The sequence below is a fragment of the Eulemur rufifrons genome, chromosome 24 (assembly GCF_041146395.1).
Source record: "Eulemur rufifrons isolate Redbay chromosome 24, OSU_ERuf_1, whole genome shotgun sequence".
Classification (NCBI taxonomy): Eukaryota; Metazoa; Chordata; class Mammalia; order Primates; family Lemuridae; genus Eulemur; species Eulemur rufifrons.
In genome coordinates this window covers 14,792,562-14,807,666 of record NC_091006.1, presented here as the reverse complement: position 1 = coordinate 14,807,666, position 15,105 = coordinate 14,792,562, and the positions used below count along the sequence as shown (strand labels likewise).

Here is a 15,105-nt window from a genome sequence, read left to right as displayed (position 1 = left end):
TGATGCAGCCACAAGCCAAGGGACTCCTAGAGCCACCGGAGGCTGGGAGGGCAAGGAAAGCGCTCTCCCCTGAAGCCCTCAGGGGCACGTGGTCCTGCCGACACCAGGAATTTAGCTCAGGAACACCCATGTTGCACGTCTGTCCTCCGGACTGCGAAAGAATAAATCTCTGTTGTGTCAAGCCCCTGAGTTTGAAGTACTTTGTTAGGGAAGCTGTAGGAAACTAATACAGCTACTTGCTGGTTATGTGACACCTCTCTGTGCCTCAGTTTTCCCATCTGTGAAGTGGGAATAATAGAAGCATTCCCTCCTAGTTGTGGTGATTAAATTAGTTTCTACGGGAAAAGGTATGTTAACAGTGCCTCCCACAGAGACAGTGCTTAGCAGGTGTGGGCAGTTATCACACGTCTGATCGCTCAGTCTGGGACTCAGAACAATCCCGGTTTCAGATCCCAGATCCAAATTGCCTAATGGGCACAGGGTCGTCTTTGGGGGTGATGAAAATGTTCTGGAACCAGACAGAAGGGAGAGGCGCACAACATTTTGAATGTAATTAAAATGGTTAATTTTACGTTATGTGAATTTCACGTTGATAAAAAAGCAGAAAAAATAAACAGTAGAAACACTAAGAACTTTTCCAAAAGCTATAATCACTCATTAAATATTAAGATATTATTTCTAAGAATCTTTATAAATACATTTTCTTTCTTTTTCCCCAAATGATACTCTGATAAAATCAGCAGCAACGAATTATGAAAGACGATGGCGGACCATCCCATCTGGCTGGAACAAGAGAGTACACAGCTGATTTCTTTAGAAATGAGGGCTACCAGATGTGAATACACACAATAAACTGTAATGTTATGAAATGCAAGGCCACCATATGTGAGATTCCGTATCCTGATGTGAGCATCAATTTCCTTACTGGAAAAAATTAGGATAAGAAATACTATGTTCCAAGTTTTTTTTTTTTTTTTTTTTTTTGAGATTGGGGTATCATTATGTCGCCCAGGCTGGTCTGGAACTCCTGGCCTCAAGGGATCTTCCTGCCTCAGCCACCCGAGTAGCTGGGATTACAGGTGTGAGCCACCACAGGCTCCTGTGTTCTCAGTGTTTGTGTTCTCTCAGATTCATACGTCAAAATCTTCACCCTCAGGGTGACGGTATCAGGCGGCGAGGACTTTGGGAGATGATTAGGCTGTGAGGGTGAAGCCCTCGTCAATGGGACTGGTGCCTTTGTAAGAGAGGCTGGAGAGCTCCCTCACCTCTTCCAGCACTCGAGGACAGTGAGAAGGTGCCATCTGTGAACCAGGAAGTGGCCCTCACCGGACACTGAATCTGCTGGTGTCTTGATCTTGGATTGCCCAGCTTCCAGAACTGCGAGGAATAAATACCTGTGGTTTACAGCCACCCAGCTTATGGTATTTTTGTTATGGCAGCCCGAAAGGGTGCCAGGGGCAGCGGCAGCAGGAGAGGCCTGGATGGGACCAGGAAGGGGGCTGGCAGGCAGGTGGAGACACTGGTGGCCGGTGCTGAGTGCAGCTGGCGGTGTTGCCAGAGGTCCAGGCACCCGTGAGCAAGCGGCAGGCAGCAAAGCTTGATCAGAGCAGCTGCAGCAGGACAGCCAGATGCCCGGCATCCTTCTCACCAGCCACAGCGCACACACGCCGATTGCTACCCTTCCCACGCCCAGTGCCACTGCAGGGCTAGCACTGGGCACAGGCAGGGCTAGGGGACTGGTGTGGCAGGCATCCGTGCTGGGGACATCACGGGCTTCCCCTGTTTCTCTTGAGTGTCTCCAGCCCCCTCGATGGCCTCCTGCACTCTGCCCCGTGGTCCCCCTCATTGCCAGCTCGATTCTCTTGAGCTCCGCTGCTGTCTCCCCACCTCCCTGGCCCTCGCCCTCTCCTCCTCTGCCCCTCCCTGGTTTGTCGATGCTTCTCTCTTCCTTATCGTCTCTGTGCCTGTCTCCCACCATCTGTGCCCTTCTCTGCTCCTCTCACCGTCTCCAGCTCTGTCACCGTCTCTGGAGTCTCTTTGTGTTTGTCTCTTAGGCTATGAATGCTCATCACCGTCTGTCTCTCAGCTTCTCTTTCAACCTGTCTGTCCTGGCCAGGGCAGGTCTTGAGTGATTGTGTGTGTGTTTGAGCGTGCGTGTGTGTGTGTGATGACCTGGAGTCTGGGACGTGCCTGTGGTTGGGGGACGGCCTGGAGATTTTCCTGTCCTATTCCCCTCCAGTTCTCAGGCCCAGAGGGGAGGGTGCAAGCCTTGGACTCCAAGGTCTCTGGAAAATTCGAGGGCAGGACTTACTGCCAGGCAGGCAAGGGGCTGCCATTGCATGGCTGGGGCATGGCCTTTGCTAGCCCCATTACACACTTTATTATATGTTTTCACAGCTGCTCGCCCTCCTTTCAAAACTTGCATTCCACACCTCAGGAGCCAAGAGCAACATCTGCTGGCCAACTCTGTCCACGGCCAGGCCAGGGGGCACATGCAGGGGCCTGCAGGCTCCAGCCTCGGGATGCTCCACCAGGGGGCGCCAACATCCCGGCTGGTGCAGGAGGCCCGGCTCAAGGTGTGCGACCTGGACTTTGTGGCCCTTCTCCTCTGTGATAAGAATCGCCCACAAGCCGGTTACCCCCTCCCAAGACTGGAGGGGGCTTGAGGAGTGGGGTCTCCACATTCCAGGTGCAATAAGGCCTGCAAAGGAGGTGGGAGGCCGGGTACTGAAGTCTGGGCCTTACCCCTGCCCCAAACTCTCTATGGCTCCCCATTACTCTTCCCCTCATAGCCTCACTCCTGCCTGGCCCACAGGGCCCTGCTTGTCTGGCCCCCATCCACTTCTCTGATTCACCTCCTCCTTCACCCCACTCCACTCCGTTCCACCTCGCTGCTGCCTCGGGGCCTTTGCATCCACTGTGCCCTCTGCTGGGGAGCCGCTACCACCTCTCCCATTCAGGTTGTGCAACAATTGTCACCTCAGAGAGGGCTTCCCATCTGAAGCAGCCCCAGCCGGCCCAGCCTCCATCTTACTGTCTAGTTATAGCAGGGCTGGTATTTTCTCATTTGTTTCCGGGCATCTCCCCACCAGGCTCCTGCAGGAAGACTCTGCTTGTCTTGCTCACTGCTGCATCCTCAGTCTTTGCACACAGTAGGTACTCAATAAATGTGTTTGTTGAATGACCAAATCTACACCCCCACTCACCATTTGGAAGGCTGTTGTGTGGGACTTGAGAAACTGTCTGGGAGGCTGTAAAAAATTCACTCATTCATCAAACAAGTATCCTCTGCTTCTTGATCAGGACCCACGATGGTTGTTTGGGACACTTGGGTGGCAAGACAGACTGGGTGCTGTCGTGGAACATGTAAGAGGGACCCACCTAGCACAGGACGCTTTCCAGAAGGAGCTGGGCAGGGATGGGTTAGGGGTAGAAGGGCCTTTTGGTCTGAGAAACTGCATGCACAATGGCCTTTAAGCCGAGGGGATTGCCTTGAAATAGTGGCTCTCCAGCAGCGGACATTTGGAAATGTCTGGAGATATTCTGAGCTTTCATAAGGGGTGTAGGGGTGTGCGTGGTGCTACTGGGATCTAGTGGGTATGCTGCTGACCACCCTGCCCTGCACAGAGCAGCCCCCGCAGCAAAGAATGCTCCATTCTCACTAGTGCCCCCACTGAGAAACTCTGGGTGGGATGTACCGCCGAAAAGCCAGTGTGGCTCGGACGTCGAGGTCGGCGCGGGTCAAGTGCGGAAAGGGATCTGGGGCGGCTGCGTCTTCCTCCGCAAGGAGCCTCGGGATCCTGGGTGCCCTGGGCGGACTCTGCACACCCGGCACCGGGTTCCCGCGGCGTCCGCACGAGCGTGCGCGCGGCAGACTCCCCAGAACCCCGAGCACGTGGGACCTGGGAGCTGGGCAGGCAGCACTACAGGCTTCAGTTTCCCTGGTTGGCGGGGACCGCTCTGAACCGCGCTGCCCAGGAGGGGGTCTTTCTTCCGATGAGAGGGAATCGAGACTAATAAGGCGGAACAACGACCCCGCCTCTCCACCCTGTGGTCCCAGCCTCGGGCCGACTCGGCCCGGGAAGCCGGGACGCGACGCGACGGAGAACTACCACTCCCAGCATGCCCCGCGCCACAGCGACCGCGCGCGCCGAAGCCTCGGTCTGCCAGTGGGACGGGCCGGGGGCGGAGACTCGGCGCACGTGCGTCGCGACGCGCCAACGGCGACGTCGGGGTTTGTGTGCGCGAGAGGCCGCCGATAAAGGTTGGGTGCCTCGCGCCGGGGGCCGTTGGGAGGGAGCGCGCCCCCGCCCCCCCTCCCCGGCCCCCGCTCCTGCACCGGCGCTGCCGAGGCCCCACCTTCCCGTCGGCCCCCGCGGGAAGGTCCTGGGGCTCCCCTCCTTGTTCCCCCGATCGGGGCCGCAGGTGAGAGACCGGAGGGGTGGGGGTGGGGGAGGGACCGGAGGGCGGAGACGTTTAGGAGCGTGAAACCGGAAGGGATGCCTTAAAGGGGAGGTAGCTATTTCACCTCCGACTTTTGTTCACTGGGCTGGCTCCGTCCTTTTAAGGAGGCTGCATTTAGAAGGCGGGGCAGGCTTTGCTTCCTGGTGTGTTTTCCCTCCCCCTCTTTCGTCCTAAAATGGGATTATCTTATTAAAGGCTAGTAGCAGTTTCTCAGACATTGAAGGAAAAACTCCTGTATCTTGGTGGTTTCAAAGCGATCCCTAGTTTAGTTCAGGGAAGGTGGAGCTTGGTTTGCAGAAGGAGCATCTTCTTAAAGGGGAAGTCCAGCCTGCGGGAAGGGTGTGGTCTGGCCTTTTAAAAGGGTGCTATTCGCCAAATGGGTCCCCGCTCTTCCAAAGCTCTGATGTGTAGTTTAAGGTGTCAACCCAAATAAATGACAGAGGCAAAAATCTCAATCAACGAAGGTTTATTAAGCCAATATTTTGAGGTTATGCCCAGGAAAAACAGGAACCACAGACAAGCTGGGCGGAGGGGAGGTTGGAACCTTCAGCATTTTAAAGGCATCCAGAGAGAAGGAAAAAGGCGAGGGAGTTGATGAAGTAGTGGCTATATTCTTGTGAGGCCCAAGAAATCTACATTTTACATAAAATAAAGGAGTGAAGGAAGCATCAATTCTGTAGACGCCCATGGGTAGGTGGGAGAATGTCTGATGCTGTCTTGTCTCTAGTTCTGTTGCCTATAAGATGTAACTCATTATTAGTGTGGAATCGAACAGGCTTTAATTTGGGGTGCTAGACATAGGTATAATTTGCATGTCCTTGGTTATGGGAGGTTAGCAAGAAATTTCCTTAATGAGTAATCTGTGGGGTCTGTTCTTCACAGGTGCCGGAGGCTCTGACTTTCTCTTTTGCATAAGGAAGTAGCCCTGAGACTTTGATTTTCTTTTTGCAAAAGTGATGGCGACCTTGAGTTTGAGGATGATGGGAGGCCAGCAGGAGGACAAATCAGGGAGGGGACAAGGTGCAGGGCTGTGGGAAGTCATCAGGTTCCAAAATGGGAGTTGTGGAAGGCTTTTGAGTAAAGGAATGAAGTGCCCTGCCCTCTCTATTGACAGGTTCACTTTAGCCACTGTGTTGGGAACAGACTAGGGTGGGAAGGACAAGGGTGGAAACACAGAGATCTGTTAGGAGGCTGTTGCAGCCACTCAGCCCAGGAGAGAGATGGTGGTGCCTGGGACAAAGGTGGGGGCCTTGTGGGAAGTGGCCAGATTCTGGATCTGTTCCTGCTGGAACAGGGAATCTGCTGACAGATTGGTAACAGAGTAAGACAGGAGGCGGGGAGCACCGAGGCCTGTGGCCTGAGGAACAGAGCCACCCTTTTCAGAGATGGAGACAGCTATGCCTAGAGGAGGGAGGGGGCGAGGAGGGTGAGGAGCAGGAGCATAACACCAGAGTTAGGTTTTGGGCACATTAGGTTTGAGGTGTCTGTCAGGTGTCCAAATGGCACAGCCGAGCAGGTGGTTAGGTGTTCAAAGGACAGGTCTCAGGCAGAGCTACATGTCTGGGGTCAGCCTGTACATAGGGTGTAAGGTCCTGAGAGTGGGTGAGAGCTCCCAGGGAGAGAGTGTAGGCAAAGAAGAGGACCAAGGTGATGCCTGGCTTTCCCAAAGGCACAAGCAACTTCTTGGGATCATGTCTCTTAAAGGACTTACATTTTAAAGGGGACACTCATGTTTTTAAAAGGAAATTCTTGCAGCTTGTCCAGAAGGAATGCCCAGCTTTTGTTCATTCAAAATATGTTTACTGAGCACACACTCTGCCAGACATTGTTGTAGGCTGGGGATGGGGTACAACAGTAAACAAAGTCTTGTCTCCCATGTTCAGAAGTCAGGGAGATGAGAAGGAACCAGACTGCAGATTGAGAAAGGGTGGCAGTGGAGGAGGGGGAAAATGAGGTGGCCCAGGTATCCCGAGCCAAAGGGAGGTAGGTTAAAGAGAGTGACTAAGTGAGCCATTGTGGACTGAGCGCCCTGGAGGACATGGGCGGGTGATTGAAGTGGTTTGGGATGGAAAGGGCAGATTGACAGTTGTGAGTTGCTTTGTTGTAAAGGAGTGGAGAGAAACAAGTCTATAGCTGGAGGGGGAAGTGGAGTGAAGAATTGTATTTTTAAAAAGATGGGAGACATAGCTGTTGGTATGCGGATGGGAATGGGCCAGGGAAAATTGAGGATGTGGGTGGGACAACAGAGTCTGTGGGGACAGGGCTAGGCAGGTGGGAAGGGACAGTGCAGGGTGTCTCAACCTTGGCCTTGCTAACATCTTGGACTGGACCATTCTTTGTTGTGGGGGGCTGTCCTGTGCATTGCAGGGTATTGAGAAGTGTCCCTGGCCGTCACCCACCAGATGCCAATAGCACCTGCCTCTCTAGTTGACAATCAAACCACCAAGAATGTTTCCAGGCATTGCCAGGGAAGGAGGCACAGTCGCCCCAGTTGAGAACCACTGGTGTAGTGGTTGGAATTCGAGAGCATTCTCTTCTGATTGCTTTCATTTTCTCAGTGACATGATCAATGGCAAGGTCGTTTGCTAAGAACACAAAGGGAAAGGAGGAGCTGGAGGTTTAAGGAGAAAAGAAACGTACCAAGTAGTCACCTGGGGGAGCATGAACCAGAGAAGTGCAGGAGTCACGCAGGGCCACAATGAGGGGCCTTTGGATTCCTGGGCACGAATGGAAAGTGAGATGAGGCCAGGCAGGCTCAGGGGTGTGTGCCGGAGCGACTGTAATGGTTGCCTGCAGCGTTTATGCTGGGCAAGGTGAGGACATGGCTGGGGCGGATCGTGCAGAGCCCTCATGGATGGCAGATCTGGGGGAGCCTAGGGGATCTGGGGACTTGGAGCATCAAGGCTGTGTGGTGGGGCACTCCAGGCTCAGATCAGGAAGAGGCTTTAGAGCATAAAGATTTAGGGTGTGGCAGTGGGAGGACTGTTGAGGGGAGGGGACTATGGTGGGGAGTAGGGGATAAGGTCTTTCCAGGGACAGCAGCAAAGAATGAAGCCAAGGTGTTGCAGAGATCCCCTGAATGTCTCCTTCAAAGACACTGCCTGTCTGTAGAGGAAATGAGCATAGTCCTAAAGGCTGTGCTTGGCCTCTTAAAGACCTTGCCCAGCCTTCTCAGACCTGTCCAGCCTCCTGGAGATGACCAGGAGGGTGACCTCCTAAGGAGGATGACCAGCTTGTTCCAGTTCGCTGGGAAGTTTCCATTTTAGCTGGGAGTCTCACATCCCTGCTCAGTCCCAAGCAAGTCTGAGCAAACCTGGACCGTTGGACACTCTAATCCTAAAGGAGGTCCCCTGCAGAGTGGGTGACCTCGGGAGGTGGCCTCTGCCCCTTAAAGGGCCAGAGTGTGGGTTTGGGGTTGGGATGATTCAGTGTGTGGGCAAGGAGAAGGCATGCCTGACTGCCCCTGACCCAGAATCCCCCTCCCCAGGTGTGATGGTCGGCTCCCACGGGGATATGGCGCCTGCTTCCACTGCTGAGGGGGCCGGGGAGAAGCCCGGCCCCGCGGCCCCTGCCCCGACGGCCCAGTATGAGTGCGGGGAGTGCGGCAAGTCATTCCGGTGGTCGTCCCGACTCTTGCATCACCAGCGCACGCATACAGGGGAGCGGCCCTACAAGTGCCCAGACTGCCCCAAGGCCTTCAAGGGCTCTTCGGCCCTGCTCTACCACCAGCGGGGCCACACGGGCGAGCGGCCCTACCAGTGCCCCGACTGCCCTAAGGCCTTCAAGCGCTCCTCTCTGCTGCAGATCCACCGCAGCGTGCACACGGGCCTGCGCGCCTTTATCTGCGGCCAGTGTGGCCTGGCCTTCAAGTGGTCGTCTCACTACCAGTACCACCTAAGGCAGCACACGGGCGAGCGGCCCTACCCGTGCCCAGACTGCCCCAAGGCCTTCAAGAACTCGTCCAGCCTCCGGCGCCACCGCCACGTGCACACGGGTGAGCGGCCCTATACCTGCGGCATCTGCGGCAAGAGCTTCACGCAGAGCACCAACCTGCGGCAGCACCAGCGCGTGCACACAGGCGAGCGGCCCTTCCGCTGCCCGCTCTGCCCCAAGACCTTCACCCACTCCTCCAACCTGCTGCTGCACCAGCGCACCCACGGCGCTGCCCCCGCCCCGGGCCCCGCCCCCGCGGCCCCGCCCCCCCAGCAGCGGGAGCCCTGCGGGGGCGGCAAGGTCTTGGTCTCTGAAGCCTACCTGCAGCGGCACCTCCAGTCCCACAGCCCGCCTGCGCCCCCGGCCCCGCCGCCCCCTCCCCCGCCCGTGGTGCCCGAGCTCTTTTTGGCTGCGGCGGAGACCACCGTGGAGCTGGTGTACCGCTGCGACGGCTGCGAGCAGGGCTTCGGTAGCGAGGAGCTGCTCGTGGAGCACCAGCCATGCCCCGGGCCAGAGGTGGCGCCCCAGCCGCAGGACACACCCTCAGAGACGCCCAAGGCCGATCCCCTGCCATCCCCTCTGCCACAGCCCCCGCCTGCCACCGCCACACCCGCCCAGGGCTTTGCCTGCCTCCCGTGCGGAAAGTCCTTCCGGACCGTGGCCGGCCTCTCCCGCCACCAGCACAGCCACGGGGCGGCCGGCGGGCAGGCGTTCCGCTGCGGCAGCTGCGACGGCTCCTTCCCGCAGCTGGCCAGCCTCCTGGCACACCAGCAGTGCCACGTAGAAGAGGCGGCGGCCGGGCGCCCACCCCCCCAGGCTGAGGCTGCCGAGGTCACCTGCCCCCAGGAGCCGCTGGCACCTGCTGCCCCCGCACCTCCGCCGCCCCCACCAGCCCCTGCTTCTACAGAGCGGCCCTACAAATGTGCCGAGTGCGGCAAGGCCTTCAAGGGCTCCTCGGGGCTGCGCTACCACCTGCGGGACCACACGGGCGAGCGGCCCTACCAGTGCGGCGAGTGCGGCAAGGCCTTCAAGCGCTCCTCGCTGCTGGCCATCCACCAGCGCGTGCACACGGGCCTGCGCGCCTTCACTTGCGGCCAGTGCGGCCTCACCTTCAAGTGGTCGTCCCACTACCAGTACCACCTGCGGCTGCACTCGGGCGAGCGGCCCTACGCCTGTGGGGAGTGCGGCAAGGCCTTCCGCAACACTTCGTGCCTGCGGCGCCACCGCCACGTGCACACGGGTGAGCGGCCCCACGCGTGCGGCGTCTGCGGCAAGAGCTTCGCCCAGACCTCCAACCTGCGGCAGCACCAGCGTGTGCACACAGGCGAGCGGCCCTTCCGCTGCCCACTCTGCCCCAAGACCTTCACCCACTCCTCCAACCTGCTGCTGCACCAGCGCACGCATTCGGCCGAGCGTCCCTTCGCCTGCCCCATCTGCGGTCGCGGCTTCGTCATGGCCGCCTACCTGCAGCGGCACCTGAGGACGCACGCCCCAGCCAACGCAGCCCCCAGCACCGCAGCCCCCGCCGCCGGCCCCCAGCCCCCTGCCCCACTGGCTGTTGCCCCGGCTCCACCAGCCACCCAAGACGTCCACGTTCTCCCCCACCTGCAGGCCACTCTCTCCCTCGAGGTGGCCGGGGGCACGGCCCAGGCCCCGACCTTGGGCCCAGCAGCCCCCAACTCCCAGACGTTCCTCCTGGTGCAGACCGCCCAGGGCCTCCAGCTGATCCCCAGCAGCGTCCAGCCCCCTACACCTCCACCCCCACCTGCGCCTCCCAAGCTCATTCTGCTGCCCCCCTCCAGTGCTGGGGGTGGGGGCGGCAGTGCAAGGCAGGGCCCTCGGGCTGCAGGGAAAGCTGGTCAGGGGGCAGGAGTAGTATGGCTGCCAGGCCCTGGAGGTCTGGGGGTGCAGGGAGGAAGCAGCGCGGGTGCCAGTGGTGGAGGGCAGAGCCTCATTGTTCTGCAGAATGTGGGGGGCGGGGAGGCAGGACCGCAGGAAGTGAGTGGGGTTCAGCTCCAGCCCCTCCGGGCAGCCCCGGAAGTGACCACGGTCCAGCTCCAGCAAGCACAGGAAGTGACCACAGTCCAGCTCCAGCCGGCACAGGAGGTGACCGCGGTCCAGCTTCAGCCGGCACAGGAGGTGGCCACGGTTCAGCTCCAGCCCGTGGCAGGCCAGCTCTCCAATTCCAGCGGGGGAGCTGTGACTGCCGAGGCCCCCAGCCTGCTGGTTGTTCAGAGTGGGGCAGCCGAGGACTTGCTCACGGGCCCAGGGCCGGGGGCGGCGGGGGAAGGTGAGGCCAGCACTGGTGTGGTCCAGGACGTCCTCTTTGAGACCCTGCAGACAGACGAGGGCTTGCAGAGTGTGCTGGTGCTGAGCGGGGCCGATGGGGAGCAGACCAGGCTCTGTGTGCAGGAGGTAGAAACCCTTCCCCCTGGGCTGAGCGAGCCGCCTGCTCCTGGCCCGCCGGGACAGAAACTCCTCATCATCCGCAGCGCCCCAGCCGCTGAGCTACTGGAGAACAGCAGCGTAGGAGGAGGCGCCGCCACGCTGCAGCTCCTGGCCCCACCGCCACCTGGCTCAGCCTCTGTCCCCGCGGGACTCCCCGCTGCTCCCACCTCCCAGATGGTGCAAGTGGTCCCCGCAGGAGCTGGGCCCGGTGTCATGACCCCGCAGGGTCTGCCCTCCATCCAGATTGTCCAGACTCTACCCGCGGTCCAGCTGGTGCACACGTTTTGAGGAGAGCTGCTCTTCCCGCTCCACACAGAGACCCCGACTCACTGTCAGCCTTGGGTGGGGGGGCTGCAGGCTGGGCTTGCTAATAAAGAGCCAGAATCTTCACTCCTTTGTTTTGTTCTCATGGGAGGTGGTTGGGTGGGAAAAAGGGGGACAATGTCATGGTCATAGCCCCTGCCTGGGAACCCGGAGTCCTAGCTCACGCAGATGACTTGTTTTGCGTCTTGGGGCCAGCTACTCCTATGTGGGGCTGTTTCCCTATCCTTTAAGAAAAGGGAGGACGCAGGGAGGTGTTGGAATCAGAATCCAGTTTCGGCCACTTGTTCCCTGAAAGTCACCCCACCCCTGCCCTCATCTGAAAAATGGGTACCGGGAGAGCCTTGTCCCGAAGCGCACTGCGAGCCCGGGCCTCCGTAGGTGGACGCGGAGGGCCCTAGGGACTGGAGCTTGGTGCTCGTGGGCTCAGGGCGCAGAGCTCCGCTCCCGGCTCCTCCCGCGAGGCTTTGGCGCCAATGAGAATCGATCCGCTGACATCCCCGCTCCGCCCCGCGCTCAGGTTGCTTAGCAACGAGGGAACGTCGGGCAGGGAGCCTGCGCTAACCCTCCGCGGGCCGGGTAAGCCCCGCTAGCCGCCCCTCCTGTGCATCCCACAGCCCCCTCCCCCGCCAGCGTCTGCTCCCGTTTTTCCTCAGGCCGCCTTTCCCCAGTGTTCCTTCTGCTCTAGGAATCGGAGAGGCCACCCCCCACCCCCAGCAAGGTCACAGCTCCCTGCCTCCGTCCGTCCCCATCCCACGCCGTTCCTGCTCCAGCCTCCCGCGCGGGAACCATGGCAACAGTTGCTACGGCCTAGAGCAGGCGCGCCCCGCCCCAACCCCCTGCGCGAGTCTGCGTCACTTCCGCCGGCGACCCCTCCCGACCCTGCTCCCCCCCACCACCTTGTCAAAGGATCGAAACGACCCGTGGAGGTGCTTGCGGGTCCTCGCTCTTGTGACGTGGGAGAGGGACAACTGCGCGGGAGGGGGCGCTGAGAACGGGCGGAGGGAGTGTGGCATGTTCTCCTGCATGTGGAGAGGGGGTTCGTTGACCCCCCAGGGCAGCCCCGATGCCTGGGACGGTTCCCGGTGCTGCAGCGTGTTGGCGTCCACAGCGCGTTTAGGGGCAGATGGCCGAATACCGCCGGGGTGGGGGGATCCCAGGAAACTTCAGAAAGGTCGCTGGGTATGAAGAGGATGCCTGTCATGCCACAGTCTTCGCTTGGGTGTTCCGAGGGTCCTCAGTGCCCTGATCTGGAAAATGCTGCTGTTGCTCCCCACCCATTGGGGGCCCCCACCTGACGCTGACCTACTTGTGTTTTCACCAGGTGCACCACACCAGCTCCCTTCTGGGGGGCGGGGGCGTGGGGGCTGCCATGGCCCCCACCCACCTGTCAGTGCGGGAGATGAGGGAAGATGAGAGGCCCCTGGTGCTGGAGATGCTGAAGGTGAGCAGCGGGGCTCCAGTGAGCCTGGGGGCGGTCACAGTGGGGGCTCCCACACACCTGAGCCAGCCAGGGCCTCTGGGGGGAGCTTTTCCTCCTAAGCTACTTGTTTGGCCACTTCTCTCTCTAATGCCTTCTCCCTACCTGAGCCTCAGCCACCCTGGAGGCCAGGTGTTCAGCAGCGGGAGGGGTGTGGGGGCTGGGTGTTCATCTCTCAGCTCCAGTCCCCTCCGTGGTGTCCTGCCTCCAAAATCTGCTCCCTCTGCCAGCATCCCACTCAAACTCTTCAAAACACAGCTTGGTGCTTCAGCCTGGCCCTGCCCTCCCCAACAGGCCCCCACTCCAGCCTGGGGGCACTTTCCTTGTCCTGTTCCCACCTCCTCACCCTCAAGGCCACGTCCCTGGTGGCTCACTGTGGCACCTCCACTGAATTGGGTCCCCTCACAGCTCCTAGCTCATTTATCCGTCATTGATTCATTCACTCAAGACCAGTGTGCCAGACTGGTGACTACCCGGTCTTGCTGCCCTCCCTTCCCACTTGGGAGCCCCCACTGCTGCCCCGGGCAGGGGCCCTAGCAGGATGGATGGCTGAGGACCCCCCTCCTGTCCACAGGCCGGCGTGAAGGACACGGAAAACCGTGTGGCACTCCATGCTCTGACGCGGCCACCAGCCCTGCTCCTCCTGGCAGCTGCCAGCAGTGGCCTGCGCTTCGTTCTGGCCTCCTTTGCCCTGGCCCTCCTCCTACCAGTGTTTCTGGCTGTGGCGGCTGTGAAGCTGGGCCTGCGGGCCCGGTGGGGCTCGCTGCCTCCGCCAGGCGGCCTTGGGGGCCCCTGGGTGGCCGTGCGTGGCTCTGGCGACGTGTGTGGGATCCTGGCCCTGGCCCCTGGCACAAATGTGGGGGACGGGGCCCGGGTCACCCGCCTCTCTGTCTCTCGCTGGCACCGCCGCAGGGGCGTGGGAAGGAGGCTGCTGGCCTTTGCAGAGTCCCGGGCTCGAGCCTGGGCCGGGGGAATGGGGGAGGCCCGGGCCCGGCTTGTGGTCCCAGTGGCTGTGGCTGCTTGGGGGGTGGCAGGAATGCTGGAGGGCTGTGGCTACCAGGCCGAGGGGGGCTGGGGCTGCATGGGCTACACACTGGTGAGGGAGTTCAGCAAAGACCTGTGAGGACTGCAACCCCTGAGCTAGGGAAGGGAGCGTCCCCTTCCCCACAGCCCTCTGGGAGGGAAGCCAGCCCCCGTGTGCCCACAGTGTGCCAGGCACTCTCGTGTCCACTCCCTCAGTGAATCCCCAGCCCAGCCAGGGCCAGGAACCGAAGGTCTGCAGAGGGCAGGAGCCTGACCTCTGTCTGTCCTTCCGAAGTGTGAAGTGTGTAGTGTTTGAATTTCTCCGAGTGGATTGAATCCTTCTTTCCCTTCCTGGCTCTGGGGGCTGCCAGAGGTCAGCCTGTTCAACCCCCTACCTCAGATTCTTCCTGCACTGAGAACCCCCTGGTCTGTCTGTCTGCAGGGGCTGTGCTGTTCGCACTTCAGGCCTGGGAGAGGGGACGGGGGAAGGGCGCTGAGTTAGGATTTGCACAGAGGCACTCCTGAGGGGACACAGCCTCCCTGGGACGGAGCGGGGGTTGGATGCTTTCCTTCGAGGAGTCTAGGTTAACCACTTAGAGAGCGCCAGGGGCGGGGGTGGGGCACAGGGCTGCTGGGCCTGGCCTGTCTGGGAAGATCGGAGCTGAGGGGCAGCCCTGTCCCTTCCTCCCGATCCATCTGCTTTTTTACACTGTTTGTTAATAAAGCCTGAAACTACTGTGTGCCTGTTTCATCTCTGATGCCTTTTCCAGTCTGTCTCTGACTCCCGCCTGCTTCTGTCTGGCTCCTCCTTTCCCCAAGTTGACATTAATTGTTGGGGGGTGGTGGTGCTGGACTGGGAGAAGGGGAGGCAGTGAGCTCCGGCAGCCCCAGGCCCTGCCAGCCCTCTGAGTCACACTCCCCATTACCGAATTTTTTCCGCCTCATAGCTGCCTGGTGTGGAGGGAGTGTGTGTGTGAGTGTGTGTGTGAATGGGTGTGTGTAGAGCCCCCTCCCTTCTTCAAGCCTTGACCCTTGGGCTTCCCATCCCCCTTACCCCATTTCCCTCTGAGGACACTGAAGTTCAACCACTTCCCCCCTCAGATGAGGAACTGGGGCTTCACACTCAAATCCACCAGTGAGGGGGGAAATGGAGAAAAGGGTTGCATAGTCTTTTCCTAATCCAGGAAGTCCCTCCTGGTGTCTGGCTGCAAGCCCTCTTGCTGCTGCACCAAGAGCCCCAGGTCTGCCCTTCCCCCAACCCCAGCAGTGGTCTGACCAGGCTTCCCTGGCTGGACAAGAGAGGAGGCAAGAGGTAGGCCCCCACACGCGCTTCCCTCCACCCCTGTCCTGCCCCTTCTCTGCAGCCTGCCACCCCCCAAGCATCTGTGAGCACAGCGCTCCTCCGCTGGCTGGATCCTGCCTGGCCGCCTCCCGTG

The 15,105-nt window shown here is 59.9% G+C and overlaps 2 protein-coding genes across 2 annotated transcripts; both read left to right on the top strand.

Annotated features, from left to right (window-relative positions):
• The first annotated feature begins 4,334 nt into the window (after positions 1-4,334).
• On the top strand, positions 4,335-11,222 carry ZNF628 (zinc finger protein 628). The gene is made up of 2 exons (XM_069457276.1): positions 4,335-4,425; positions 7,952-11,222. Exon 2 carries the CDS (start codon positions 7,957-7,959, stop codon positions 11,131-11,133), a length of 3,177 nt encoding a protein of 1,058 aa, XP_069313377.1. The 5' UTR covers positions 4,335-4,425; positions 7,952-7,956; the 3' UTR covers positions 11,134-11,222.
• An 827-nt stretch (positions 11,223-12,049) lies between these two features.
• Positions 12,050-14,368, top strand: NAT14 (N-acetyltransferase 14 (putative)). Its single transcript, XM_069457054.1, has 3 exons — positions 12,050-12,095; positions 12,491-12,610; positions 13,221-14,368. Exons 2-3 carry the CDS (start codon positions 12,539-12,541, stop codon positions 13,767-13,769), a joined length of 621 nt encoding a protein of 206 aa, XP_069313155.1. The 5' UTR covers positions 12,050-12,095; positions 12,491-12,538; the 3' UTR covers positions 13,770-14,368.
• The last annotated feature ends 737 nt before the right edge of the window (positions 14,369-15,105 follow it).